Raw genomic sequence first — 27,682 nt, forward strand, 5'->3', positions numbered from 1 at the left:
AAGCGTTTTTGCCAGTGGAAGTCAGGTTCCCATAGCAGCTCTTGCCAAGGATGTTTGGCACAATGCAGGCAGCTTCCTCCCGGGAGAGGCAGAGAGAGGCTGTGATGGTGGGGGAGCTCTCCCCATCTCTCCCATATCTCTGGTGCTCAGAGGAGCCAGGTGGAGGCACCCTGGGCAGGCACAGTGCCCAGAGCAGAGAACAGACACCATCCAACCCCACAGTGGGCAGCAGTGGTGTGTGTGGGCTCAGCTCCCCCAGCACTGGGGCGGGATTGCTGTTTGAAGTGTGGCTGTGTCCCAGAGCACAGCCCTGTAGGTAGGTGAGGGAGAGCAGCTGTAGCTGGAGGCTGCAGGCGAAAGTGGCTGTCCCCACAGGAGCTGAGGGGAGCCCATGCCGCCTCCTCACCCAAACCAGGGTGCCCTGGTCACCTCCTGTGCCTGTGGAGCTGGCTCTGGAATAGCAGCAGATGTGCATGCAAGCAAATGGCCCTTCGGAATTAACCTAGCCTGCCTCTTCCTTCCTCCCCTATATGTAGGTCCCCCGAGCATCCGCGCCATGAAGAACATAACAGCGGTCGCGGGTAGGGACACTTTCATCAACTGCAGGGTCATCGGGTACCCCTATTACTCCATCAAGTGGTACAAGGACTCTCTGCTGCTGCCCGATAACCACCGCCAAGTGGTCTTTGAGAACGGCACGCTGAAGCTGATGGATGTGCAGAAAGGCATGGATGAGGGAGAGTACCTGTGCAGCGTGCTGATCCAGCCCCAGCTCTCCATCAGCCAGAGCGTCCACGTCACCGTCAAAGGTGAGACAGAGGCTGGGGATGCTTCCCCTGAGTGGCTCATCCAGGTTGTTTTTGGGTTCTCCACAGTGGGATGGAGGCAGAGGAGCACCTGCATGGCCAGGTGGTGGCTGTGCTCTGTGGTCACCAGGTGTGGCAGCTCAGTCCTCGGGAGCTGGCTTGGCTACCTGGTCCTGCCAGCTGCCAGCAGCTGCCCCGAGCACGCCGTATCCATTTCCCCTTACAAGTGATGGAGCAAGGACTTATGGTGTAAACATAACGTATTAAAACATCTAACCTTTGCTTGGATCACCTTCACCGATGTTTTTCTGTGTGTGCTAGCTTTTAAAAAAATAATACTCTCGGTCTTCCGAGCGCACAGAACATCTTAAAAGCTTCTCCGGGCCATCAATTATTCAGCCCCATTGAGGGAGCTATCAGTCCTAATGAATTGAGCCGGATGCATTCCCTCCCAGTGACTGGCTGAGATTGCGCTGGGAGCTCCCGGATCTCCCCTCCTCGGGAGTTGTGGGGTCGGCTCCGCCCGTCGCCAGCTCGGTGTTGGCAGTAAATCATTCAGACAAACACGGCGGCGCTGGGGACAGAGCCGGCCAATTGTCATCCTGCCTCTCACCCAGCGGGGGATTCGTGCGCTGGATTTACTCTGATCCCCCTCCCTCCCCTCCCAGCCACCATTTTCTTATTAGGAATCAGGTTAGCGAGAGAGAGCATCAAGCTGATTAGAGATGCTACCACTTGATTAGCTAATGCTCTTCTCCCAGGCTCCCAAAGGGGAGAGGAGGCTGTGGGTAACCTGTCTGAGGGGGTGCAGGGAGGTCTTCTTGCCCCTGGGGTCTGCAGGTCTTGGCCAGCCCTGCTTTTCTCACCTCGAATAAATCCCCATCCATGTGGAGCCCCAGAGCTTGGAAAGAGGCCAGAGATGTTGGTCTTGTCTTGAGACAGGCAGGGCTGATGTGGGGACATCATCTCAGGGTGTTTGTGAGCCTTTAAATTATGGCATTCGCTAGGAGGTGCCCTCAGAGGGTGCAGGATGCTGAAGTTCAGCTCAGGATTTGTGTGTCCTGGGAAGGAATGCTGCTGAGCCCTTCCCAGAGTGGATTTACTGCCTTGATTAGTGGCTGGTGACGGGCTGAGGAAGGTGAGCAGGATGGTGCAGCACGGGCCAGACGTCTTCATTCCCCTGCTGGAGATTTACACCCATTCCCACTGGCTGAGCTCCTCATTTCCTCTGCCCCTGGATAAAAGGCCTGTGGAAGAGAATAGCAAAGGCCCTAGCAGAGAGTCAGGGAGTGAATAAACATAACTGTGTAGCACAAGGAGCGCGGGCTGGCGTGGAGCACCATAAAGCTTTAACAGCCCCAAGTGCCTGGTCACCACGTGAAATGGCACCAGTGAGTTATGCAGCTCCTTCCAATCTCACAGTAAAAGCTTTACAGTTCCCTCTGGCACTGCTCCCCCCAGGAACGGGGACGTGCAGCCCTGTTCATGAGGCCTCATCCCCATCTTGTGCTGAGGGAAGCTCCTGCCCAGGTGTAGCTGCTGCTTGGCCAGGGATCCCAGGATCCCAGTTTCAAACCTCCCTGCTCTGCTCCCCAGGGCTTTGCTAGTCAGGGATGCTGCTGGGGCCTCTTCCCTGCACTTCCCCAGCAGCACAATCCAAAATCCAGCCTCCTCCAAGGTGCCCCGACAGCTCCTTCTTCCTGCAGACATCTTTGAAGGTTTTAATTAATCCCCTGTGTGTTGGTGCTGTCCTGGGGCTCTCACACAGCCCTGCTCAGGTGGATGCAGAGTTTTGAGGAGCACGGGGCTGACACAGTGCCAGGGCACTGTGGGGTGATGCTTCACCCCATGGGAAGGCAGAGGCTGCTCACAGAGTCACCTCTGCATTGGAGCTGCTGGGATGGGCTCTGTGGTGGCACCGTGAGCAGGGTGCTCCAGGCTGTGGGCAGATGAGAGCCTTGGAGCTCTGGAGAAAGGAGAATCACGGTGGGAAGCGATCTGGGAAGGAAAGGGGAGTTGTGAGCTCTGTTTGTGGGAAGCTGGAGAAGGGAGAGCGGCTGGAGGGGCGTGTTTGGGGAGGCGTGGTCCACAAGCCCATCCCCGCTCTGCACTAGACTGCAGCGCATTCCCAATTAATTATTCATTAATTATGGAAAACAGGCAGTGCTGGCTCCATGACTGTGGCAGCTCGAGCCACGTTGCTGTCACAGGCAGAGGGACAGGCCAGCCCTGCCCGTACCTGCCTGCCCATGGCAGTGGCTCCCACCTGGGGCACAGTGACAGCACAGTGACACTCCTGCCGTGCTCTGGACCAGGCAGCAGTGATACCTCAGTGACAGGATGGGCTCAGGGTGGAGGTGGGAGCCCAGGGAAGTGCGTGGGGGTCCAGGGAACTGCCCCTGCTCCCTGCTCCCTGCTGCTGAAGGGACAATTGGCAGGCTGCTAATTTAATTATGGAGACTGCAGAACGAGGATCTCATCTACCAGGTGCTGAGCCTTGTTAAGCTAATTGTCTCCCTCTCTCCTCTTTCTTCCCCCTCCTACATTGCCAGAGATGCTGCTGCAGTTGCCTAATTAAGTTATCAGAAAGATAATGGCTGGTTCTGAATCCAGCACCTTTAAGAAAAGCATCCATCTAATGAAGGCTTTTCTGGGAGTGGATAAATGCTGAGGTGGAATTTCGGGGGCCACGTGCTGGGGGTGGCCGGGGCTTTCCCCACTGCAGGGTCAGCGTTTCTCCATCCCACTCTCAGCAGGGTAGCTCTGCCAGGTGGGAGAAATCTCCCTGCTGTTCTCTGCTGGATGGCACCTCCTGCTGTCCCCTGGCCTTGTTCTGGTGGAATCAAAGCCTGTCTCGGTTTCTGGGCTGCTTCTCCTCCCGGGACAGCATCTTCCCCAAGCCCCTTCTGCAGCCCATCCCCACTCAAGGAAGGCTTTCCTGGGATGGGCTCTCCAGCATCCCCCTCCTCTCCCCTCGACAGTCCCTCCTCTGATCCAGCCCTTCGAGTTCCCGCCAGCCTCCATCGGACAGCTCCTCTACATCCCCTGCGTGGTGTCCTCGGGGGACATGCCCATCCACATCACCTGGAGGAAGGACGGGCACGTCATCCTCTCTGGCTCCGGGGTCACCATCGAGAGCAAGGAGTTCATGAGCTCCCTGCAGATCTCCAGCGTGTCCCTCAAGCACAACGGGAACTACACCTGCATCGCCAGCAACGACGCTGCCACCGTCAGCCGGGAGCGGCAGCTCATCGTGCGGGGTGAGCCCACATCCCACATCCCCACATCCCACCTGGTGCTGCTGGGAGAGGGAGGGCAGCATAGCAGCAGCAGGGGGAGTTCGGGAGGGTGAGGAGCAAGGCTGAGCTGGGAATCGATGCCATCCCCATACTCACAGGCAGTGGGGAGCTGTAGGGATCTGATGGGGATTTTCCTGCAGTGACCGTCCTTCCTCCCAAACTCCGCAGTGCCTCCTCGCTTTGTGGTCCAGCCCAACAACCAAGATGGCATTTATGGGAAAGCTGGGGTGCTGAACTGCTCAGTTGATGGGTACCCCCCTCCCAAAGTCATGTGGAAGCACGCTAAAGGTAGGGATGGGTCATGGCAACGTGTGGGGATGTCAGTGCACGCTGGGGAGAGTCCCTCGGGCATGGCCACCCCAGCTCCGAGCCCCGTGAGTGCTGCTCTGCCTCAGCTGAGCTCTGTGCCTCTGTGTCCCCGCCTAGGAAGCGGCAACCCCCAGCAGTACCATCCCATCCCCCTGACGGGCCGCATCCAGATCCTGCCCAACAGCTCCCTGCTCATCCGCCACGTGCTGGAGGAGGACATCGGCTACTACCTCTGCCAGGCCAGCAACGGCGTGGGCACCGACATCAGCAAGTCCATGTTCCTCACCGTCAAGAGTAGGTACCCAGGGCTGTGCCACGGGGCATCCTCAGGGCACAGGGACCTGCTCAGGTCACAGCAGTGACCTGGGGAACAGAGATGGGCACAGTGAGGGTGGCTGTGGGACACGGGGTCACCAGCGGAGCCTGGTCTGGAACTGCCTCCCTCTCTGTTCTGAGGGCTCCAACCACACCCGCCGTGCTCCAGCCCCGGCCCCACGCATCCCCACGATCAATGCAGGGCACGGGAGGGCATCGATTCCTCCCCTCCAGGGACCCGCTTCCCTTTTGCTATTAAACACACTTTGTCTTTAATAAAACCAGGCAATCAATCTACATCATCCAGGAGGAAAGGAAATAGCTGGGCTGCTTTGACAGGGATGGGCTGGGAAGTGTTGTTAGACACCGTGTTTGAACTGTGTGTGTTATTGGATTGCTCTCCCGTTGCTATCAGCAGAATGTATAATTGCCAGCTCCCTGTTAGTCATTGGGCTCGTTGCTGCTGGGAGCATTCAAACCTCCAAAAGGAGGTGGTGGAGGAAGTCCAGAGCAGGGAGTCTAGAGCAATTACCCTCACTCCTGGGGTCAGGATTGGGCTCAGGAGGACTAAACTTTGCCTTGACCATGCTGGGAATGAGGCAGTGAGCACGCTGTGCCAGAGGGGATGGAGGCTGCTGGTGAAGCCATAAGAGCCACCATCCCCTGCTTGCCCATCCAGGGTGCTGTGGGCAGAGGGGACGTGCAGCCCTCTCTGGTCACCACCAAGCCCTGGCCTCCCTCCCCAGCCTGCTGCTTCCTTCCCTGACGCCAGCAGCTGTTTCTCTCAGGGGCTTCTCCCCTCCCCACGCAGCCTCTGCCTTCCCAGGTTCCCGCTCCCCTGGCTGTCAGCTGTTTAATTTATCCCTGCGACTGATGAATCAAACCCAGCCACTTCAAACAAGGCACTTCAATGAGTGCAGGTACAAAGTCGAGGCGATTAATCCCGAGCGAGCATGCCAAGCCTGGGAGCCCGGGCTGGTGCCGTGTCCCTGCTAGCTCCTGTAATTGCATCCCAGGACAGGTTGCTTGCTGACTTGAATAGCACATAACCTTATTATGCGAGTGCTTTTGCATCTCCCGGAGCCCTCGGAGCCCTCGCTGCCTTTGAAAAGGTTTGGATGAATAGGTACACCAAGCACCACAGCCAATTAAGCGTTAGATGGGCTCTTTGTTTTGTTTCATTTTGGGGGTTTTGTTTGTTTAGCGAAATGTCAGCCCAATTAAAGGGAGATCAGCACTGGCTTTCCCTGAAAGTCAGGCCACTGCGGACTGAGTTAAATGAGAGTTAATCAGAGCCCAAACAAAGCGTGCTGGCGGTCAGCAGGGGAGAGGGCAGTGCCACAGCCAGCTGGTGTCACACGTCCCCTGCCCTGGCACCACGGCCAGGGTGAGCTGGGACAGCCAGGTGACACACTGGGTGTGTGCCTGAGCGTGCTTGAGTTCGCTGGGCTGGGCAGAGCCAGCAGCAGCTGGGTGATGCTTTTGTCAGGGGGTGGTGGGTGTGAAAAGCCACCAGATTTGCTTGGGAATGTCACCCATGGGGTTGAGGCTTTCCTGTCCCTGGGTGCCAGGGCCTCTGGGCTCCCACAGCATGGCAGCCTGTCCTTCCTTCCCTGCTTTGGGAGGGAACTCACCAGCACCCAGAAGGTGAGGAGTGGAAGGTGAGGAGTGCTGGAATATCTGAGCGTGTGCCCGGGGGCACAGCAGGCTGGGCTGGGCGCAGGTGAGGAGCCCAGCAGTGTGTGATAAATGCCATTTAGCACATGGCTGCACACCTGCCCGGGTGTCGGCAGCGTGTGGGATGGGCACAGTCGCATCTCCTGGGGGTCCTGCCTGCTGTGCCAGGGCAGCAGCACCCTGGGCACTGGGGAGGGGGCTCCTCTGCCCTCTCCGTGCCAGCACCTCGGTGCCAGGGGTCCAGCCAGGGGGCAGATAGAGGGGTCTCTGTCCGTGGTCGTGGCACAGCCCTCTTTGGAAGTTCGCTGCCACACAGCGCGAGCATAACTGATTGCTTCCATGCAATTTGAATTAATCTCATGCTTCAGGTGAAACTCAGCTAATCAGTGTAGAAAGGAAGCTGAGACGGGTGCAATCAAATTAACATCACAGAGCCAGCTCCAAACAAGAAAGAGGGGGGCGAGGAAGGCAGGCACAGCCCTTGTCACCCTTGTCACTGTTCTCATTCAGTTGTCACCAGCGCTCTGCCAAGCGGCTCGTGCCCCAGCCGGGTGTGGGATGGCAGCGTGCTCTGGCTGTTGGCTCCCTTTGTTCCCAGGCTTGTCTCTGCCCAGAGAGGGGCACCAAGTCTCGTTGTGGCCTTGTTAACAAGGCCATGGGCACCAAGAGAGGCTGAATTGGAGGGTGTGCCCTGGTGGGCGCAGATTGGAGGGCACAGGAGGCATTGGAGGTGAGCTCTCCTCGAAGGAAGCCTGTCTGCCCAGAGTGAGCTGTGTCTGATGCCACATTATTGATGCCCTGCACCCAGGAAGGGATCACAGACTGGTCAGGAGCAGCCCCCAGCCACCCATGGATGTCCCTGCAGCCGGTCCCAAGCAATGCGGTCCCTCTGCAAGCTGCAGAGCTGCTGCAGGGCAGGTGTTAGGCACCAGTGCCCAATCTGTGCTATCCTCACAGCTGCTTGGGGTTTTCTGGGGGTTTGTTGTGATCTTTTCCTGCTCTGGACTACGTGCAGCTCCCGTGGGACCCTGGCAATTGAGAGAAGTTGATATGTTTACATCCAAGGAGCTGCTTTTAATCAAACATCAATAAGTGCATTTCAGCGAAGCAGAGCCTGAAACAGAGCTCCTCTCCCGGGGCCTCTGCTCTCTGCTGGGAAGGGGCCGGTGCAGCCAAGGCTGCTGCAGCCCTGAGGGGCTGTCCTGCCCCTTTGGCCCCACAGCCTCACACCCTCTGCTGCAGCACTGGGCTGAATGAGGGCTGGGTGCAGGGACCACATCGCCATGTCCCTGTTTGACAAATAGCAGGGTGGCCCCTCGATGGTTTTCCATGGCAGGAGAAGGGGACAGTGGGCAGGAACCTGGCAAGGCGTGCCAGGACAGGGTGCTGAGCCCCTCCTGCAGCTGTGTGTGCCCTTGTGCTGTGCTGGGCAGTCAGCCCTGCCCTGGGGAAAGTGCAAGAGCCCCTGGTTGTCCCTGTGCTCCTCACCCCATGGGACATGGGAGGCTGGGCTGGGACAGTCCTAACCCTCACCCTAACCTAAACCTAACTCTAACCCTAACCCTTCCCAGGCCTGCCTCTGCCCTGCTGTGTCCCTGACCCGGGGCTGAGGCAGGCAGAGGTGTCAGAGCACTGGGGATGGGACAGGGCACAGTTTGGAGAAGTCTTGGGCTGCTTTTTGTGCCCCTTGGTGGCCCAGGCTATTCTGTCACAACATCCCTGCTCTTTGCCATCCCCTGCCAGCTCAGAGTGCCGTGCTCCCCTTGGGACAGGATTGTCACACGGGCACCAAGCTGGGCACTGCACTGTCCTGCACCCCACAAACTCCAGCAGCTCAGGAGGAAAGGTTTCCTTTGCTGTTAATTGAATTACATTGCCACAGAAAGCCGAGGAGTCGTAGCTCATTAGAGCCTCTTGTGTCCCATTAGAACAGTGTGTGTTGCCTTTGCGGATTGTCATTATCATACATTACTGCAGGACTCAGCACTGCTGTTTGTTTATGCATTACATTTTTTTCTGCTTACCCAGCCTGCCCTCGGTCCCCCAGCCCGTTCCTCCTGTGTGCTGCCTGCACAGCCAGCCCACTGCCTGGCACTGGGGTGGCACAAAGAGCTCTTGGAGCAGGGAAGAGCCAGGCCAGGGATCAGTACAGCACTCTCACAGCCCAGATCAGCCATCCCCATCTGGGCTGCACCCACTGCTCAAGCACCGCTGGGTTCTGCACCCCTGCCAGGTGGTGAACACAGCACAGGGTGTCCCCACCAGCCCCATTTGTATATTGGGGTGGCTATGGAAAAAAACCTCATCTCTGGCATCTGCAATGCAAAGGCAGCCTTGCTGATGGGAAATCACACTCTGTATTCTGCCCAGGTTTATACGAGTGAATTATGCAAATCCGTGATGGAAAACATTCTTCCTCTCATCCTCGGGAGTGTAAAACCTTAGTCAATAATTCATACCCGCACGTCTCAGACTGGAGGCTTTCTCTTCATTATAGTGTGCACTTGGTTATTTGTCTTTCACGTTTTATTGTCTACCCCGGTGTAATGCTATGCATTATAAAATTTATCTGCTTCATTATTTTATGATCCTGAGCTGTATAATGCAGCGCGACGGTTCCGCTCGGGGCTGCGCGGCCGCTCGGTGAGCGCCGCATCCTTGGCGGCTCGGTGGGCTCTGCGGGGCCCGGCAGCCACAGGTGGCACCTGCCCGTCCCCAGGGCACACGGGTGACGCTTTGCCTCCCCACAGTCCCGGCCATGATCACCTCCCACCCCAACACCACCATTGCCATCAAGGGCCAGACCAAGGAGCTGAACTGCACGGCGCGGGGCGAGCGGCCCATCATCATCCGCTGGGAGAAGGGGGACACCGTCATCGACCCCGACCGCAACATGCGCTACGCCATCACCACCAAGGACAACGGCGACGAGGTCATCTCCACCCTCAAGGTGAGGGCCGGGCGTCCTGCACCTGCCTGGGCTCCCAGGGGTCTCGCTGGGTGTGGGAGAGGAGAAGGGGAGGAGCAGGGAGGGTGTGGTGGTCCCCAGGAGTGTCACAGAGCTGGGCACTGCACTGAGCTCCCTGAGTAGCAAAGCTGAGCCCAGAGGGGAGTTAGGAGTGCAACTCCAGGGAGTGGCACTGTGGTGGGAGCAGGCAGGGATGGCAGGGCATGGTGCTGGGGCAGCTCAGTCTGAATTGGCTCCTCTCCCTGGAATGCTGGCAGCTGAAACCAGCCGACCGTGGGGACTCTGTCTTCTTCTCCTGCCACGCCATCAACTCCTACGGCGAGGACAGAGGCCTGATCCAGCTCACTGTCCAAGGTACTCCATCCCCCCTGCCTGAGCCCTGTGGTGCAAAGCCTTGCTGAGAGGGTCCCCCTGCTCCTGGGGGCCTCCTCTTCCTGTGTCCCTAACCTGCCTGAGTGTCCCCAAGAGCCCCCTGACCCGCCGGAGCTGGAGATCCGCGAGGTGAAAGCCCGGAGTATGAATTTGCGGTGGACGCAGCGGTTCGACGGCAACAGCATCATCACTGGCTTTGATATCGAGTACAAGAACAAGTCAGGTAGGTGACAGTGATGTCCCCTCCCCGTGGCACAGTGGGGCTGGGGGCTGGCCTGCACAGGCAGGTGTGGGACTGCCCCGGTGGTGCCTCCAAGGGAATATTCTGCATCCCGGTTCCTTTGATGAAGAAAGGAGAGAGCAGCATTAATGAAATATGGTAATTTCTGTTGGATGGGAGCATTTGAAAGGGAATATTAAAAGAGACAATATTTGCAAAAAGTTGAACCCCAGCGCACAACAGCGAGAGAGAGAAGCAGCACCTCTCCAGGGGTACCAGAGCTGGAGGTGCCTGGAGACCTCACCTGCTTGATCATGGCCCCCTCAGCACTGCAGGCCCTGCATGGGATTCAGGCTCTGACCCTTCTGCCTCACTCTTCCAGATTCCTGGGACTTTAAGCAGTCTACACGCAACATCTCCCCGACCATCAACCAGGCGAACATCGTGGACCTGCACCCCGCCTCGGTGTACAGCATCCGCATGTACTCCTTCAACAAGATCGGGCGCAGCGAGCCCAGCAAGGAGCTCACCATCAGCACCGAGGAAGCAGGTGCCTCCCTGGGCTCCTGGCGTGGCTGCTGGGGATGGTGGGCAGGGGGAAGAGGGGAAGCTGGCTTAGGTACAGCCAGGGGATTTCCTGGTGAGGAGCTCCTGAACCTTCTCAATGTGCTGGTTTGTGTTCATCTCTCTCAGCTCCTGATGGTCCTCCAATGGATGTCACCTTGCAGCCCATCACCTCCCAGAGCATCCAGGTCACCTGGAAGGTGAGTGAGGTTGGGATGCTGTCTGGGCTTTTTTTGGCTATGGGGGCTTGGCCAAATGCTGCCCCAGCTTGTCCTGAGACCCAGCATGTCACCAGTGTCACAGGAATCAGGAAGAATTCTCCAGGAAAAAAGAAAACTTGCAGGCTGGGCAAGCAGCTCACTTTATTGCTCAGGGCTCTTATCAATCATGTTTTACAACAAGCTCATTATCTCATAGAGTGTCCGTGGGGGACCATGGGGCAGAGAGGATAAATATGTAAAAACTCAGGTGCCGGGTTGCAAAGTGTTTGAGCAGAGATCAATAAAACTTAGAATCAGATTTATTTTCCAAAGCTGCCTAATGAAAAATAAAATTGATTATAAAGTTAGGACTTGGGAATGAACTGCTAAGTCAATAAATTTAGGGTTCCAACTTCTCCCCCCACCTCCCCTTAAGCACTGAAAAACAGATTAATGAAAAGTAAGATTCACTTGAAAGATAAGTCACTTCGTTTTAGGAGTATTTCAGCAAGATGGATCGCCCTGGCATTGTAACATAAATTTGCAATCAACCCTATTGATTTGTTAATGCTTCAGAGAAATATTGTTAAGATTGATCTCAATCTGGCCTCTCAGGCTGCCAGAATTGGGATTTCTGCTGCTCCAGCTGGGGACTGGTGCTGTCCAGGCAGCACTTTCCTCTCTGGTGGCTCTGAGGACCCTCTGGACCTTTTTTATCGCTATTTTGCCACTCAGTGAAAAATGGGGAGGAAAAACAACTTGAAAGCTTTGAGAAAAGCCCCTGGAGAGGGGTGGTTGGGGCACGGAGCCCTGTGAACCTCCCAGCCCTGTGACACCGCTCCATCCTGCCCTCACTGTCCCCCAGGCCCCGAAGAAGGAGCTGCAGAACGGGGTGATCCGTGGCTACCAGATCGGCTACCGGGAGAACAGCCCGGGCAGCAACGGGCAGTACAGCATCGTGGAGATGAAGGCCACGGGCGACAGCGAGGTCTACACGCTGGACAACCTCAAGAAGTTTGCGCAGTACGGGGTGGTGGTGCAGGCGTTCAACCGCGCGGGCACGGGGCCCTCGTCCAGCGAGATCAACGCCACCACGCTGGAGGATGGTAAGGATGGCCCAGGGACCAAACCAGGTCCAGGTCCCACCTGGGAACCTTCAGTGATGCCCATCCCATCACGCAGGTCGGGGGGGGTGACTGTGCGCCCTCACAGCTCCCTGGAAGGGATCAGGAGCACAGCACTGTCAGGACACCGTGGCGCTAAGTCTGTGGCACAGCTAAAGGGTGCAAGGTGGATTTTGGCACTGCTGAAGTGCCAGGCAGGTTTCCATCTGGGACGCAGTCACTGATGGCCTTGGTCGTTTTAAAAACAATGAGGAAAAAGTTTTGCAGTGCGTTTGCTCAGCAGTTTTTCATACTTAATTAAGGCTCTCGTTAGCCTGTCAAACCGCGATCGTTTCCTGGCTGCATTAGCACTCCTCCCGGGGTATTCAAGGGCCCCTGTTTTAGCAATAGTGTCTTTTCCATAATTATATTACCTTCATTTTGTTCAAACGGACTATCTGTATTAGTTTATTATACTCCGTCCCTAATTACATGGTGCTTATATTTTTGCACCTAAGTAATATGAAACAATAATCATTTTCAAAGAGGATCGTTACGGTGATGTATTATCATTTAAATGCTCATAAAAATTAGAGTTACCTCTTGCGGGGCAATGGGATCTAATTACCTCGCATCCAGCCAGCTCTCCCACTCTCCCCTCGCTGGAAGCATCCTCCCTGTCACCACCAGCACAGGGTTCACACGCACCTCACTGGCCTAGAAGGAAAAATTGGATGTTGGAGGCAGAGCCCTGCTGGGCAGGACTGGCTGAGGGCTTCCAGCAGCCCAGCAGGTTCTGTGTGGGTGCAGTCAGGGTGGCTGTGTGGGACCCAGCTCCTTCAGCCTGGCATCTCCATCCTCCTGCTGATTGTCCTCCTCATCCGTCCCCAGTTCCCAGCCAGCCCCCCGAGAACGTGCGGGCCATCTCCATCACGTCGGACGTGGCGGTGATCTCCTGGTCGGAGCCCCCGCGCAGCACCCTCAACGGGGTGCTCAAGGGCTACCGGGTCATCTTCTGGTCCCTCTACATGGACGGAGGTGAGCACACCTGGGGAGGGGGTGGCACAGGGGACCTGGGGGCCTCAGGGGCTGACAGACCCTTCTCCTGCAGAGTGGGGCGAGATGCAGAACATCACGACCACGCGGGAGCGAGTGGAGCTGCGGGGCATGGAGAAATTCACCAACTACAGCGTGCAGGTGCTGGCCTACACCCAGGCAGGCGATGGTGTCCGCAGCAGCGTGCTCTACATCCAGACCAAGGAGGACAGTAAGTGCCTCTGCCACCCGCTCGGGCCCAAGGGCTGGAGAGGCTGCTGGGGCACAGGGGAAACCCCCGGTGTACAGCCATGGGCAGGGCATTTCCCTTTCCCTTTCCTTCCTTTTCCTTAAGTGCTGATATTTAAATATTTACACCCCGCCTGCCCTACTTTAATGCCATTAGCTCTCTAGCAGAGCATCCCTGGGCCTGTGTCCTAGGAAGTGCCAGATGCTGGGAGGGAGGCGCAGCTGGGCAGGGTACGGCTGACAGATTAAGGAGATGGCCATTAAAAGCCAATCATGATTTCTAAAGCAGAGCTTGGGCTGCAATTAACCCTCCTGCCTCTGGCTCACACGGGGAGCAGAGCCACCCGTGGAGAGGCGTCGTGCAGGCAGACCTGTCCCTGCCTGTGTGTGACACCACCATCGCAGCTGCTTCCCTGGCTGTGGCAGGGATGCCAGCCCCACAGCAGGCTGCTGCCACATCTCCCAGCTGGGCAGAGACCTTGGAGACCTCCCGGCACTGGCTCTGCCACGCTCTCCCTCCTCAGTTCCAGGTCCCCCGGCTGGGATCAAGGCTGTGCCGTCCTCTGCCAGCAGCGTGGTGGTGTCGTGGCTGCCGCCGGCCAAGCCCAACGGCATCATTCGGAAGTACACCATCTTCTGCTCCAGCCCTGGCTCGGGGCAGCCGGTACGGGATGGGAGCAGGGCTGGGAATGGCCACGGTGTGCCAGGGAATGCTGGGCTGGCCAAGCAGGAGCGGCAGGGAGAGCTGATGCCAGGCAGCAGCCGCAGCAAAGACCTCTTGGGGTGCACTGCGGAATTGTCCAAGGGCATCCATGGGCACTGTGCAGCAGGGATTGGTCCCATTGTCTCTCTGTTCCCATTCTCTGGCATCTGCCCCGCTCAGTTGCCAGCTCCAGAGGGGGAAACATGCCAGCAGCTGACCAAAAATGAAATAGAAATCCAACCTGGCCCCATCCCTCCTTGGTGAGGAAGAGGTTGATGGGAGGTCTGCAGACTAGTGCTTATCAAAAGCTCCTTCTCAAACTCATTTCACTATCTGAGCCTCTGGTTTCCAGGGCAACATAATCTTTTCATCAAAGCAACTGGTAAAACCGCTGGGATCCGATATTGTTTTCTTGGCATCTTGTCAAAACTGTCATTTGGGTAAAAAAAAATTATGTATACTATACAATATTCATATAGGTGTGTCTGCTTTGGGGTACATCACATCCATGTCCCTGCAAGGGCACACGTGTGCCGACAGTGAGCACACAGGTACCTGCCAGGTCATGTTTTAATGGACCCATCCTGTGCCAAGGGGTCGTGGAGCCCATTCCTGCCTGTTGCTGGCATGGTGGCACAGCTGGGTGGCAGTCCTTGCCCTCGTGGCATTCTTGGGGCAGGGTGACTTTGTCCCTGCTATGATGGGGACTGTCCCCGGTGCTTGCACACAGCCAGCCCTGTCTGCAGGGCCACCACAGGAGCAGGCGATGCAGTGACCCCACATGGGTTTTGGGGACCCCTTTGCCTCTCATGGGTTTGGGCCATCCCAGTTGGGGTTGGCTCCAGGCTGGCACTGCTGCAGCTCGGTGGTGCCAGGGCAGAATCCTTTCCCGGGAGCAGGGATGCTCAGCCATCTGCTCCTGGGCTGCAGCCCGGCTCCCTGGAGGAATCACGACACCAGCCGGCTCTCCCCGGCATTGAGGGGTGTGAGCGGAGCCGAGCTGCTGCTGCTGCTCAGGATAAACCCGCGAGGGGCTGCGGGGTCTGGGATAAACCCGCGAGGGGCTGCGGGGTCTGTGCCGAGGCCATGGGCTGAGGGTCTCACAGAAGCTTCCCCTGCTCCCGTGTCCCTCCTCCACAGGCTCCCAGCGAGTACGAGACCAGCCCGGACCAGCTCTTCTACCGCATCGCCCACCTGAACCGGGGCCAGCAGTACCTGCTCTGGGTGGCCGCCGTCACCTCCGCCGGCCGCGGCAACATCAGCGAGAAGGTCACCATCGAGCCTGCGGGCAAAGGTACAGCCTGAGGGGCTGCCAGCCTGGGGGGCACCCCTGCTCCTGTGCCCTGCCCTATGGCCTGCAGGGAGTGATGGCTGGGTGACCCCAGGGCAGAGGAGGGGCAGCACTGGGGTCCCGAGTCTCTTTACACCTCGGAGAATCTGTAAACCTAGGGGGAATCTGTACACTTTGAGGGGGTCTGTACACCTCAGGGGGGTCTGTACACCTCAGGGGGTCTGTACACCTCGGGGGCCAGGCCCCCAGGCTGACCTCCTCCTTGCCCCCAAGCCCCTGCCAAGATCATCTCCTTCGGAGGCACCGTCACCACGCCGTGGATGAAGGATGTGAGGCTGCCCTGCAACTCCGTCGGGGAGCCCGTCCCCGCCATCAAGTGGACCAAGGACAGGTATGGAGGGGGCTGCCAGCCATGCTGGGGGCTGGTGCCAGCCCTGGCCGTGCCACACACACTGATGTGCCCCCTGTCCCCCTGGCAGCGAGGACTCTGCCATCCCGGTGACGGTGGACGGGCACCGCCTGATCCAGGCCAACGGGACGCTGGTGCTGCGCTCGGTGAAGGCTGAGGACTCTGGATACTACACCTGCACTGCCACCAACACCTGGGGCTTCGACACCATCATCATCAACCTGCTGGTGCAAGGTGAGGGCTCCACGTCCGTGCTGCCCTGCACGGACACGCTTCATCCCCACTGCCCAGTGCCGGGCTCTGTCCTGCACCAGGGGCTCCTGCTGGCCCAGGCATGAGTGCAAGGTGTCCTTGGCATTTCTGGGGGCACAGTGTAGGGCACTCTGCATGTGGGAGGTGCTCATGGCTTTCCCTCCTCCCTAGTGCCCCCAGACCAGCCCCGCCTGACCGTCTCCAAGACCTCGGCATCATCCATCACGCTGGCCTGGATCCCTGGGGACAATGGGGGCAGCTCCATCCGAGGTAGGGCTGCTGTGGGTGATGGGGCTGCTGCCAGCTGTTCATCCCAGAGCCACGACTGGTTCCATTCTCGTGGAACATGTTTGCAGGCACACTGTGCCATGTTTTTGTATCTGCACCTCTCCAAAATGCCTCAGAAGTGCTCCACAGCAAGGCTAATGCCTCTGAGCTCTGAGCAGGGGCTGCCAGCCCCGATGAGGGGTTTGTCAGGTGTTTTGGACTAGCTGCAGGGACTGATGCAGCTAAAGAATCCACATCGCTGGGTGCTAAGGTGGTGGTGGCCAGGGCCAGCCCCAGAGCTGCTCCGTGTCTCCTGGCATTGGTGCCACTCTGAACCCACCAGAGCAGGAGCTGTCCCACATCCCTGACAGGCTGGGGGCTCTGGGAGGGCTCCAGGAGCATCCCAGCTTTCCCAAGTCTCCTTTCTGCTCTGATTCATCTCATGAATTATAGGATGAAACAGCTGCGTGCGGAGGGGGGAGCGGGGAGCGAGGAAGGAGACCTCGCTTACAATTAATTAAAAGCATGAAAGTAATTACAAGCAAATCTCCCCAGCCAGCAGCCTTTCACTCCAGCGGACTCTGTTGATAAATTTGGTTATAATTGGATTAGAAATATTAAAAACACACCGCATGTACAAAATAAATAAATAAGCAGTGGCAGGCACCAGGGTGGGTGGTGTGGGGGTGCCAGGGCTGGTGTTGACACTGCTGGCAATCACATGCCCACGGCTTTGGGAAGCTCCTGGTGTCACCATCCACAGGGAATCCTCGGTGGTGGGAAGGTGTGAGCAGTGTCCCCACTGCTCTGCCCGAGCTGGAGCTGGGTGTTCACAGAGCTCCTTCACCTGAACCCTCTGGCATTGCCACGGTGGTAACTGGGTGGTGTTGGCACCGGGGCCATCCTGCCAGCCCTGCCTTGTGCAGCTCATTATGCACACAGCAAGGCAGGAAGCCTGCTCTTCCCTGCTATTTTTATTTGAGAATTGGCCAGAATTGCAGAAATAGCCAAATCTATCAGTGCACCAGGAAAGTTTGGTCAGCACAGCTGGGCAGCAAGGATGTGCTGTCCCAAGATGCCCCAATGCCCTTGGGGCTGTCCCTGTGTCCCCTGCTGTCCCAGGAATCCCAGCCATCTCCAGGTGCCTTGTTGATGGCAGTGTAACAGGTTTGCTCATCCAGGACACAGTGTGCTTCCTAATACTCCTCATCACGGGAGAGGAGGCGGTCTGCAATGACAGAAGCAACTTCCCTGCAGCCTCCCGAGGGAGCTGCTTAATTCCGGCTTTCCCTTAATAGCTTCGCACCAGTCAATCACAGCGTGTGGAAATGAGCAGTGGGGCCATCCTGGGCGTGCTGGGGGCAGGCGAGGTGTGACCAGGGGCGCTGGCAGAGCTCTCAGGAGATTCTGGGTGTGCCCACACTCCTGCCTGGCTCTGTGTGATGGGCACAGCAGACAGGTTCCACCACGGCTCATGAGCACAGAGCAGTGCAGGAATTGGTGTGTGATGGGTGGCCTGGCACTGCAAAGCTGTGCTGGATGTGGGCACAAGCTTTGTGCCAGCCATAACCCCTTCCCCTCACCCACGTGCCCAGAGGTGATCCCCTCCTTGCTCCCACAGGCTTCGTGCTCCAGTACTCGGTGGACAACAGCGAGGAGTGGAAGGACGTGTTCATCAGCTCCTCGGAGCGCTCCTTCAAGCTGGAGAGCCTCAAGTGTGGCACATGGTACAAGGTGAAGCTGGCAGCCAAGAACAGCGTGGGCGCCGGCCGCATCAGCGAGATCATCGAGGCCAAGACCCACGGCAGGGGTGAGCCTGGCCCCTGGTGTCCCTGCCCTGGTGTCCCTGGGTCCCCTCCCCACCCTCCTGACAGCTCCTGTCCCGCAGAGCCTATCGCCAGCTCGAGGCTATTTACAAATCACAAACAGGACGGGACTGCTGTGGAAGTGCCTTGAGCTGTTTATTTGAGCATCAGTCTCATTACATGGTTATGACAATGGGAAGATGCCAGCAGCTCACATCTCAGGCAGCAGACCAAGAACTCAATGTTACAACTCCCTTTATGAGTTTTTTGACCAATCACACAAAGCAAAAGCACGTTGACAGTAGTTCTATCCAACCACTATAAGCACACCTACCTTTGGTTAAAACAATGCTTGCTTATTTTGAATACAGTACCTACTTGTAAGCCTTAAAACACCATGCACACAGCTCCATTATTAAGCTTCAAACTTCCTAATATCTTGCTAGATAAACTTTTCTGTAGCTTAGGGAGTTATTCTAGACAAGCCTTAATACACAGACCATTGTTCTATTTGCCCTCGCTTTTCTACTTTTTGAACAGTTTTTCTGCTGACCTATCTCATGGCTGCTGCTTAGCTCTAATCACAGTTCTGCTGTCTCTGAGGCCTGCCTTTTGCAGCTTTCCCAAAACCCTCTTATTTTGTGGCTTCCCACAGAGCCCTCCTTCAGCAAGGACCAGCACCTCTTCACGCACATCAACTCCACGCACGCCAGGCTGAACCTGCAGGGCTGGAGCAGCGGGGGCTGCCCCATCACTGCCATCGTGCTGGAGTACCGGCCCAAGGGCAACTGGGTGTGGCAGAGCCTTCGCACCAACAGCTCCAGCGAGGTGTTCCTCACCGAGCTGCGCGAGGCCACCTGGTACGAGCTGCGCATGAAGGCCTGCAACAGCGCCGGCTGCGGCAACGAGACCGCGCAGTTCGCCACGCTGGACTACGACGGCAGTGAGTGGGGACACGGGCTGGGGGATTGACACCAGAGAGAGGGCACGGCATGCTGAGTGCCCACCCGCCCCTGCTGTGCCCTAGGCACCATCCCCCCGATCAAGTCTGCCCAAGGGGAAGGGGATGACGTGAAGAAGCTCTTCACCATCGCCTGCCCCGTGATCCTGGCCACGCTGGGAGTGGCCCTGCTCTTCATCATCCGCAAGAAGAGGAAGGAGAAGCGGCTGAAGAGGCTTCGAGGTGAGATGGGGTTCAGAGGCACAGCACATGGGACCCCAGATTGTGTTCCTCATTGTGCCCTAAACTGCTCCCTTACAAAAAAATTCTTGATTTTTGTGTCTCCTGCACAGATGCGAAGAGTTTGGCAGAAATGCTGATCAGGTGAGTGTCATACCTGCCTGTGGCTGGGACTGGGTGGGCAGGCAGGGAATAGGTGGTGCTGGGGCTGGTCGTGGCTGCTTTTAAGCCCGGGTACAGCCCTCACTCAGTTTCAGACCTTCTCACGCGCACACCTGTGAGGGTTGTGGCAGTGACTCTGTGGCACAGCAGCCCAGTGCTGCTGGCTGCTCCTGCCTGCCCGAGGGTCTCACACCCACACTGGAGCTTGCCAGGGCAGAGCTGAGCCCCGGGTGGGCTGGCTGGTGGCAATCCCCAGCCCGCGGCAGGCTGGAGCCGCCGGTAATGGGCGGGCCTGCGTCCCCTCTCACCTCACAGCAAGAATAACCGCAGCTTTGACACGCCGGTGAAGGGGCCCCCGCAGGGCCCCCGCCTGCACATCGACATCCCGCGCGTGCAGCTCCTCATCGAGGACAAGGAGGGCATCAAGCAGCTGGGTAAGCACAGGCAAAGCTGCCATCCCCTGTTCCCCAGAGTGCTGGGCTCCCATGGATGGACTGTGGGCCAGCAGGTGCCTACAGTGCCTGGCCAGGGAGATCTGAGCTCCATTTCCCTCGCACAGGGGATGACAAAGCCACGATCCCGGTGACCGACACAGAGTTCAGCCAGGCAGTGAACCCCCAGAGCTTCTGCACGGGCGTCTCTCTGCATCACCCAGCCCTGATCCAGAACACGGGGCCCCTCATCGACATGTCCGACATCCGCCCCGGCACCAGTGAGTGTGTGGGGCCGGGCCGGCTGTGCTGGGGCTGTACACATGGGGCAGGGGTGGGGTAATGTCCTCCAGCAGTGGCTGTGCCCAAAGGCAGCTGCTGGGGTGGTAGAAGGGATAAGCTGTGCTCCAGGGAGAGGGGACAGCATGCTGGGTGTAAGGGACTCACCGTGACTGTCACCCTTGTGCCACAGACCCCGTGTCGAGGAAGAGTGTGAAGTCTGCGCACAGCACCCGTAACCGCTACTCCAGCCAGTGGACACTCACCAAGTGCCAGGCGTCCACCCCTGCACGGACCCTCACCTCGGACTGGAGGACAGTGGGCTCCCAGCATGGCATCACAGTCACTGAGAGTGACAGCTACAGCGCCAGCCTCTCGCAGGACACAGGTATGCAGGGCCACTGCCTCCCTGGCGGCAATCTGCTGCTTTGGGGCGCACAGAGAGCCCAAACTGTGAGCTCAGGGTGACTGCAGAACTTATCAGTGGGGTTGTGGAGCCATGACTTGGTTCTACAGGGTGATGCCCAGCTATGGGAACGGATAGAACCATTTAAAACCAAAGCTGGAAGGCTTGGAAGGGACATTATTGCTCATCTTGTTCCACCCTTCCACTAGACCGGGTTGCTCTATATCCCGTCCAACCTGCCCTTGAAGGTGGCCAGGTATACCCCAGCAGGGACAGCCTGGGCATTCCCATGACCTGGACAAAGCCATTCTCGTGCCACCGTGGGAGAGCCCACAGGTGGGTGACACATCCTCTCCCCACAGACAAGGGGCGGAACAGCATGGTGTCCACGGAGAGCGCCTCGTCCACCTACGAGGAGCTGGCGCGCGCCTACGAGCACGCCAAGCTGGAGGAGCAGCTGCAGCACGCCAAGTTCGAGATCACCGAGTGCTTCATCTCCGACAGCTCCTCGGACCAGATGACCACGGGCACCACGGACAACGCCGACAGCATGACCTCCATGAGCACGCCGTCCGAGCCCGGCATCTGCCGCTTCACCGCCTCCCCGCCCAAGCCCCAGGACAGCGAGCGGGGCAAGGGCGTGGCCGTGCCCATCCCGCACCGCGCCAGCAAGAGTAGGTTCCCGTGGGATCTCTGGGGGTTCCTGCCCTTCCTCAGCGCCCCAGAGCTTCCCAAAATCCTTGGGAGCCCTTCCCAGTCCTGTATTCCTCTGCATTCTTGGTGTTTCTCCCTGTGCTGTAATGGTCTTTCTCTGCTGCTTGATATTGTTCCCCATTTCTTGGTATTTCACCCTTTTGTTGGCATTCCATCCATTCCTTGGTATTCCACCCATTCTCTGGTATTTTTTTGCCCAATTCCTTGATATTTCTCTCCATTCTTTAGTATTCCTTCCCATGCCTTAGTACTTTTTCCCCTGTATTTCTGTTCCTTCCCATTTTTCAGTATTCCTTCCTATTTCATAGCATTCCTTACTGTTTTTTCCACATCCCTCGATATTTCCCCATGGTTTTTTTTTTTTTAATTATTCCTTCTCATTTTTAGTATCCCTGGCTATTCTTTACTATTCCTTCCCATTCTTGAGAATTCCTTCCTGTTTGTTGGCATCCTTACTGTTCTGTCCTCGTTCATTGATATTTTTCATTATTTTTTTGGGTTTTTTTAGTGTTCTTTTCTATTCTTTGGTGTTCCATCCCATTTTTCAGTATCCCTGGCTATTCTTTACTCTTCCTTCCCCTTCCTTAATATTCATTACCATTTACTAATATCCATCAGTATTCCTTGTTATTCCCCCCTCATTTTTCGGCACTGCCCCAGACCCTCAGTACATTCCCCATTTTTTGGTGTTCTCAGTATTTCCCTGCCTTGTTTTTAGTATTTTTCAGTGTGTATCAGTATTTTTCCCCTTGCTTTAGTGTTCATCAGCATTCCTTTGTATTCCTCAGTATTTCTCCCCTACCCTTAGTGCTAGAACCCTGACAATCTCCCACCCCCATGAGTTTTATTACCTCAAAATAGAACAACACTTGGAAGATATATAAAAAATACATAGGTAGGAATTGATAGTTAATTTATTTACTGATTATATAACACACAATATAATGGGATCATCTTTCTCCTCAAATTAGACCACATATTTTTATGGCATAGTTTAAGTAGCACAGAGTATATTAGGTGTAACACTGTTGTAACCTTAAAAAAAAGGAATTTACAGAACCTATAATAAAGCATACAAGTTTTAAGGCAATAGTGCTGTAGTAAAACCAATAGAACACCTGCAAGAGACAATATAATAATGCAGGGCTTTATTTATATAAAAATATATATTTTATATATATTTAACTATATATTTTTATAAATTTATTTCCAAATACATACATTTATATAAACTAAATTGACACATAATTTTTATATTCTTAATATAGATTTTCTATATTGATATATAAATTTCAATATTTCATATAGCAATTTCTATATTTCCATAAAAATTATACTTTTATATATAGGTTTATGTATACTTATATGTAATTTTTATATATTTATATATAGATTAATGTACATATCTATATAGTAAAGTTTTTCTATTTTATTATAGAAATTTATATGTATTTATATAGAGATTTATGTACACTTTCATATAAATAATATATAACTTTATATTTCATTTATAATATTTATTTTATTATATATAATATTTATTTTTATATAAATAATGTTTATCTTTTAAATATAAAATTTGTATATATAGACCAAAATTTGTATATATATAACCGTAACTCCTAAAATTAAGGTACTAATACATATAATCCCATATCTATATATGTGCTGTATCCTATATTAACACCACAGATCCTGCAATACATTCTCTCCACATCCTGTGAAGAGAGGAACGTGCCCTTACAGCACACACTGCACAATATATACAATTAAAGGAGTAATGCTCTATGCCTAGAGGTGTTATAAATTGCAAATATAAAAGGCAAACTAATAACAGACCTTTACATCTATGGACATATAAATCCTTAAATTAAGGCCCTACAGCCGGAGGTGATGCTGTAGAACACAAAGGCAGCAGTAATAGAACAGAAATAAAACCCTCTAACACCGATAACAGCCAATATAACAACACAGGTTATCCATACATAGACATAAAACCCCTAAATTAGGGCACTAACTATAGATGATGCCATAACACAGCACAGCAGCAGCTGTGGTTTGTGGCAGCACAGCCACTCACCTTGGCAGAGTAAAGCTGGGTGTAGGACACACCACATCCCTCTGCTGGGTGCTGGTGCAGGTGGGACACAGAGCATAAGGAGCATTTCTGTCCTTTACAGAATGGGATCTGTGCCTGTCCTGTGTCAGAACTTCAGCATCACGTTGTTGTTATTATTGTAATACTGTCACACTGTACATTCAGCATCACTCACAGGATAACATCTATCACTGTACATTCAGCATTATAATTAGCACTATTACATCATGATACATTACAGGACACTGTGTACAGCATTGAGCACTAGAGCTTGACACATCCCAGGCATTGCGGTGCATGGAGTGGGACAATTTTGGGATGATTACGTGACACATTCTTTATAGCACTGCGCGTTCTCTGCGGCACAACACGTTCTCCCTCTACAGCAGGACCTGTTCTGTGTAGCACAGCACGTTCTCCATAGAATAACACATTCTCTGTAGCACAGGTTCTCCATAGCCCAACATGTTCTCTGTAGCACAACATATTTTCAATAGAACAGGTTCTCCATATTTTCAATAGCACAGATTCTCGATAGCCCAACCGGTTCTCTGTAGCAGAACACGTTTTCAATAGAACACATTCTTTGTAGCCCAACGCATTCTCCGTAGAACAGGTTCTCCATAGCCCAACATGTTCTCTGTAGCCCAACACATACTCTGTAGCACAGGTTCTCCCTAGAACAGCTTCTCCATAGCTCAACTCTTTCTCCATAGCCCATGTACTCCATAACCCAACATGTTCTCCATAGTCCAATGTGTTCTCCGTAGCCCAGCTCATTCTCCACAGCACAGGTTCTCCATAGCCCAATGCCAATACGTCCAGAGGGTGGGAGGCAATAGGGTCTCTCCAGAGCCTTACCTGCCCGCTCTTCCCTCGGCAGGTGACTACTGCAACCTCCCGCTGTACGTCAAGTCGGAGGCCTTCTTCCGCAAGCCCGACGCGCACGAGCCGTGCCCGGTGGTGCCGCCGCGGGAAGCCTCCATCCGCAACCTGGCGCGGGCGTACCACGCGCAGGCCCGGCACATGACGCTGGAGCCCGGCGCCAAGCCCCTGGGGCTGCCTCCCCCGGCCTCCGCCGCAACCACCTTACCTCAGAGGACTCTCCCCATGCCCGGCCCGGCCGGCCCCGCGCCCGCCGCTGGCACGGCCCCGGCTCCCCCCGTGCCCGCCGAGCCCCCCGTGCCCGCCGGTGCCGCCGCCGAGGCGCGGGTGCCCACGCACTCCAAAGTGGGGGGCTCCAGGGACTCGCTGCTGGAGATGAGCACGTCGGGGGTAGGCAGGTCTCAAAAACAGGGCGCCGGAGCCTACTCCAAGTCCTACACGCTGGTGTAGGGCCGACGCCGGATGCTGCTCGTTTCCCCGCGCCGTTTATATTTAATTAACAAACTTGTACATAACGGACTCTTTTGTATAAATGAAGCTATTTTCTTCTTCTCCGAACAGAAAAAGAAACCAGGGCACAAAGAATTTGATGTTACAGATTTAAAAATATAATATATATGTAAACATATATATATATTTCACATCATTTTGAAAGGGGCACAAGGAAAGACTCAGCGACTTTTTTTTTTTTTCTCTCCCTGATCTTGTCGGTGGTTTTAAAAAAGGAACGTCTCCGAGACATTGCATGCTATTTTACTGTTCTGAAAACAGCAGGAGTTGCTTCAATTTGCAAATGCTTATGTGTTAATACCTTTTTCTATGAAAAAAAACCCAGCGCTGTGTGCAATAAAGGTTATGTTTATATGTGGGGCGTTTGTGAAGTGAGCAGGGAATCAGGCAGAGCAGGGCTGGGGCAGGAGGATGGAGAGGGACAGCTCAGGACAGCCAAAGTACAGAAATACTAAGAGAAGGGGTTGAATATTAAAGAAAAATAAGGCAATTAGCCACCTGCAGAGCTGTGGGGCAGCAGAAGGGTCAGGAACTGGAGCAGGGTCCTGGGAACAGTTCCATGGAGAAGGAGTGTGCCACAGCACTGAGAGAGCAGCACCAAGTCCAGCTCCAGCCCAGGACAAAGCACAGTGCCAAACAGGAATCCTGGCCCAGCTCCAGAGGGGTGAACGGCTGCCCAGACCCTCGGGAGCCGCAGCACAGCTCTGGCAGCTCACCTGGTAAGTGCAGGGTGACTCCAGCATCCCGCGAGGCACAGCAGCTGCTCCAGGCAGGGTCTTGCTCCCTGGGATGTGTCCCAGCCCCAGCTGGGAGCAGGAGAAGCAGCCTCGCTGTCTTTGGTCACACTGGAACGCATCGTGGTGGATCCAGCACAGCCTGGAGCCCGGGGAATGCAGCACAGAGCCCTGCCCCGGGTGTCTCTGCCTCCATGAATCCTGGTAAAACCTCCTGCTCAGGTCAGCACAGGTGCCCCAGGACACAGGGCAGCACAGAGAACCACCCAGCACCGCCTCACCCCGTGATTTGTTATTATTTTCCCTTTAGTTTTCACCACCAGCCACACCAAAATCAGACCAAAGAAATGCTGATGCTACTTCCCCCTTTCATACAAGGTTGTGAAAACAAGAGCACTTGAAACCCCAGGGCTGCCAGCCCTCCTTACTTGCTCCGAAGGCAAAAAAAAGCTCAGGCCATTATTAACTCCTCAGCTACCCAAAGCAGAACTTCCCCTTTCTGAGGAGCTTCTGGTGCTGTCTGAGGTGTAGTTAACTAACTGCACTTTCATTTCTTTTTTCCTGTAATTTATAAGCTCAAGTTTCCATTACTTTCCCATCCATGCGGGCTGCCAGCTGGGTCCAGCTCTTTCCTTACAAACAGATCCATTTCCTATTTTAGCCCAAAGCAGTTGGAGTATCTACACACAGATTTGTACAATTCTCTTTTTTTTTTTTTTTTTTTTTTTTGCTCTTGACAGGGTTTAATTCATCAGCTATAATCAAGCACTGCAGAGGTCATTTTTTTCAACCTCTCTCTCCCCTTGATTTTTTTTTCTTTTTTAATTGGAGTACCCAAATTAAAATGACATGCAAATACAGTGATGTTACTGCAGCTCTGCAGTGCCCTTCCCAGCCTGCTGGCACGCTGGCCAGCAATCCTCCTTTGCCATCTGGTTCTTCCTAACCAAGGTAACTCCTGGAATCCTGCAGAGCAGGAGGTGCCTTGGCCAGAGCCTGGCAGCTGTTCCCCTCTGGGGCTTGAGAAACAAGCTGCTGAGACAATTTCTTGCGCCCATTGTTTATAATTTTTGGCCATTATTCAGGTACCACTCAGAGCCAGCCTCTGTCAAGGAAGATCCCATGTGGAGAGGGGCACCACCCTCCCCAGCCAGGCTGGTGGGGAGGCATCAGAGCACATAACATCTATAAACCATTACACAACACAGGTTCTAAAGAAAACCAAGTGCCCAGCCCTTAAACCAGGGTCACAGCCAGGCAGCACCTCCAAAATACCAACCCCAGGCTTAGAATAGAAATAGAAGGGGAAAATAGAAGAGGCAAGAAATGGCAAGCATGTTCAGCCGTGAGAGTAAACAGATTAGCAAATTAAAAGAGGAACAGATTAACAGAGATTAAGAGAACTTTATTGGAATTGGCTGGTACAGATTTCCTCCTACATCTCAGCAAGGATCCCCCCCTTCCCTTCCCCAGCAGGAACAAGCCCTGGCCCTGCACAGTTTGACATAGCACGAGTTTCCAGCAGTCCCCCTGAGCCCCTGCCACCCCCTGCTCCCAGGGAGCCCCCTGCCCTTCACCACAGCAGGATGGGAAGGAGAACAGCCCCCTCAGCTCTGCCCTCCATCAGCAGAGAAGCCCCAAGCTCAGGAATGCCCCAGAGGGACAGGCCAGGGGCTGGGTGGGCTCCAAACCCAACCCCAGCATTGCCAGGGGGCTGTCAGGGGAAGGAAAGGGGGGTCACCCTCAGGACACAGAGTCCCTGCTCTGGAACCAGGGCACCCCAAGGAAAGGTAAAAGCAGCTCCCAGCTCACCTCCTGCTCCCCTCCTGGCCTGCAGCACGTTCCCCTGGCAATGCCCCACCCCAGGCTGGCCCCACACACCCTGCTGACCCCTCTGCTGGCCCCACAGAGCAGGGGACAAAGGCAACTGCTCCACCCAGCTCCAGAGGCAGAGTGGAGGAGGTGGAGGCACAGGGGAGGGTCCTTGGGGTGAAACAAGCCCCAGCTGGGCAGGGGCCAGCCTGCACAGGCAGACCCCCTCCCAGCCCCACAGCTGCTGGGGCTCACGGCATCACCCAAGGGCTGGCCAAGGCTGCCGGGTGTGCTGTCACCTGTGCACCCTGTCCCCAGCAGCTGAGGCCTGGCCCACGAAGGGATGCCGTCTGGGGAAGGACTGAGCAGGACCGAGAAGTCCCTGTGAGCACCAGCACAAGGGCAGGGAACCTACACCTGCACCAGGAGCTACGTACGGGGGGCAGGCTCACGGTCACCACGGCCCCAAACGCCTCTGGGACACAGAACGCACAAACAGGAGGGACAGGGCAGGCCACAGGGGGCTGCTGTGGCTACTTCTTCTCCTGCTTCTGCTGCTGGTACCTCCTGAAGTGGGTCTGGATGGTGATGGCTGCCCTCTCAGATGGGTCAGTGACCTTGCTCTCC

General features: G+C 55.3%; 1 protein-coding gene across 1 annotated transcript in view; it reads left to right on the forward strand.

The window, feature by feature from the left end:
• DSCAML1 (DS cell adhesion molecule like 1) overlaps positions 1 to 24,449 on the forward strand; it is a 99,126-nt gene extending 74,677 nt beyond the window's left edge. Inside the window, exons 8-33 of the mRNA XM_059488324.1 lie at positions 537 to 809; positions 3,788 to 4,066; positions 4,274 to 4,393; positions 4,532 to 4,708; positions 9,157 to 9,356; positions 9,632 to 9,728; positions 9,841 to 9,969; positions 10,349 to 10,516; positions 10,660 to 10,730; positions 11,596 to 11,836; positions 12,725 to 12,871; positions 12,945 to 13,100; positions 13,642 to 13,781; positions 14,961 to 15,114; positions 15,385 to 15,502; positions 15,591 to 15,754; positions 15,944 to 16,042; positions 17,661 to 17,849; positions 18,500 to 18,787; positions 18,872 to 19,027; positions 19,138 to 19,168; positions 19,502 to 19,620; positions 19,746 to 19,898; positions 20,090 to 20,284; positions 20,665 to 20,976; positions 23,998 to 24,449. Coding sequence (XP_059344307.1) covers positions 537 to 809; positions 3,788 to 4,066; positions 4,274 to 4,393; positions 4,532 to 4,708; positions 9,157 to 9,356; positions 9,632 to 9,728; positions 9,841 to 9,969; positions 10,349 to 10,516; positions 10,660 to 10,730; positions 11,596 to 11,836; positions 12,725 to 12,871; positions 12,945 to 13,100; positions 13,642 to 13,781; positions 14,961 to 15,114; positions 15,385 to 15,502; positions 15,591 to 15,754; positions 15,944 to 16,042; positions 17,661 to 17,849; positions 18,500 to 18,787; positions 18,872 to 19,027; positions 19,138 to 19,168; positions 19,502 to 19,620; positions 19,746 to 19,898; positions 20,090 to 20,284; positions 20,665 to 20,976; positions 23,998 to 24,449 — 4,628 coding nt within the window. The remainder of the gene's footprint in view (positions 1 to 536; positions 810 to 3,787; positions 4,067 to 4,273; positions 4,394 to 4,531; positions 4,709 to 9,156; positions 9,357 to 9,631; positions 9,729 to 9,840; positions 9,970 to 10,348; positions 10,517 to 10,659; positions 10,731 to 11,595; positions 11,837 to 12,724; positions 12,872 to 12,944; positions 13,101 to 13,641; positions 13,782 to 14,960; positions 15,115 to 15,384; positions 15,503 to 15,590; positions 15,755 to 15,943; positions 16,043 to 17,660; positions 17,850 to 18,499; positions 18,788 to 18,871; positions 19,028 to 19,137; positions 19,169 to 19,501; positions 19,621 to 19,745; positions 19,899 to 20,089; positions 20,285 to 20,664; positions 20,977 to 23,997) is intronic.
• The last annotated feature ends 3,233 nt before the right edge of the window (positions 24,450 to 27,682 follow it).

The sequence above is a fragment of the Ammospiza nelsoni genome, chromosome 24, assembly GCF_027579445.1.
Source record: "Ammospiza nelsoni isolate bAmmNel1 chromosome 24, bAmmNel1.pri, whole genome shotgun sequence".
In the NCBI taxonomy this organism is placed as follows: domain Eukaryota; kingdom Metazoa; phylum Chordata; class Aves; order Passeriformes; family Passerellidae; genus Ammospiza; species Ammospiza nelsoni.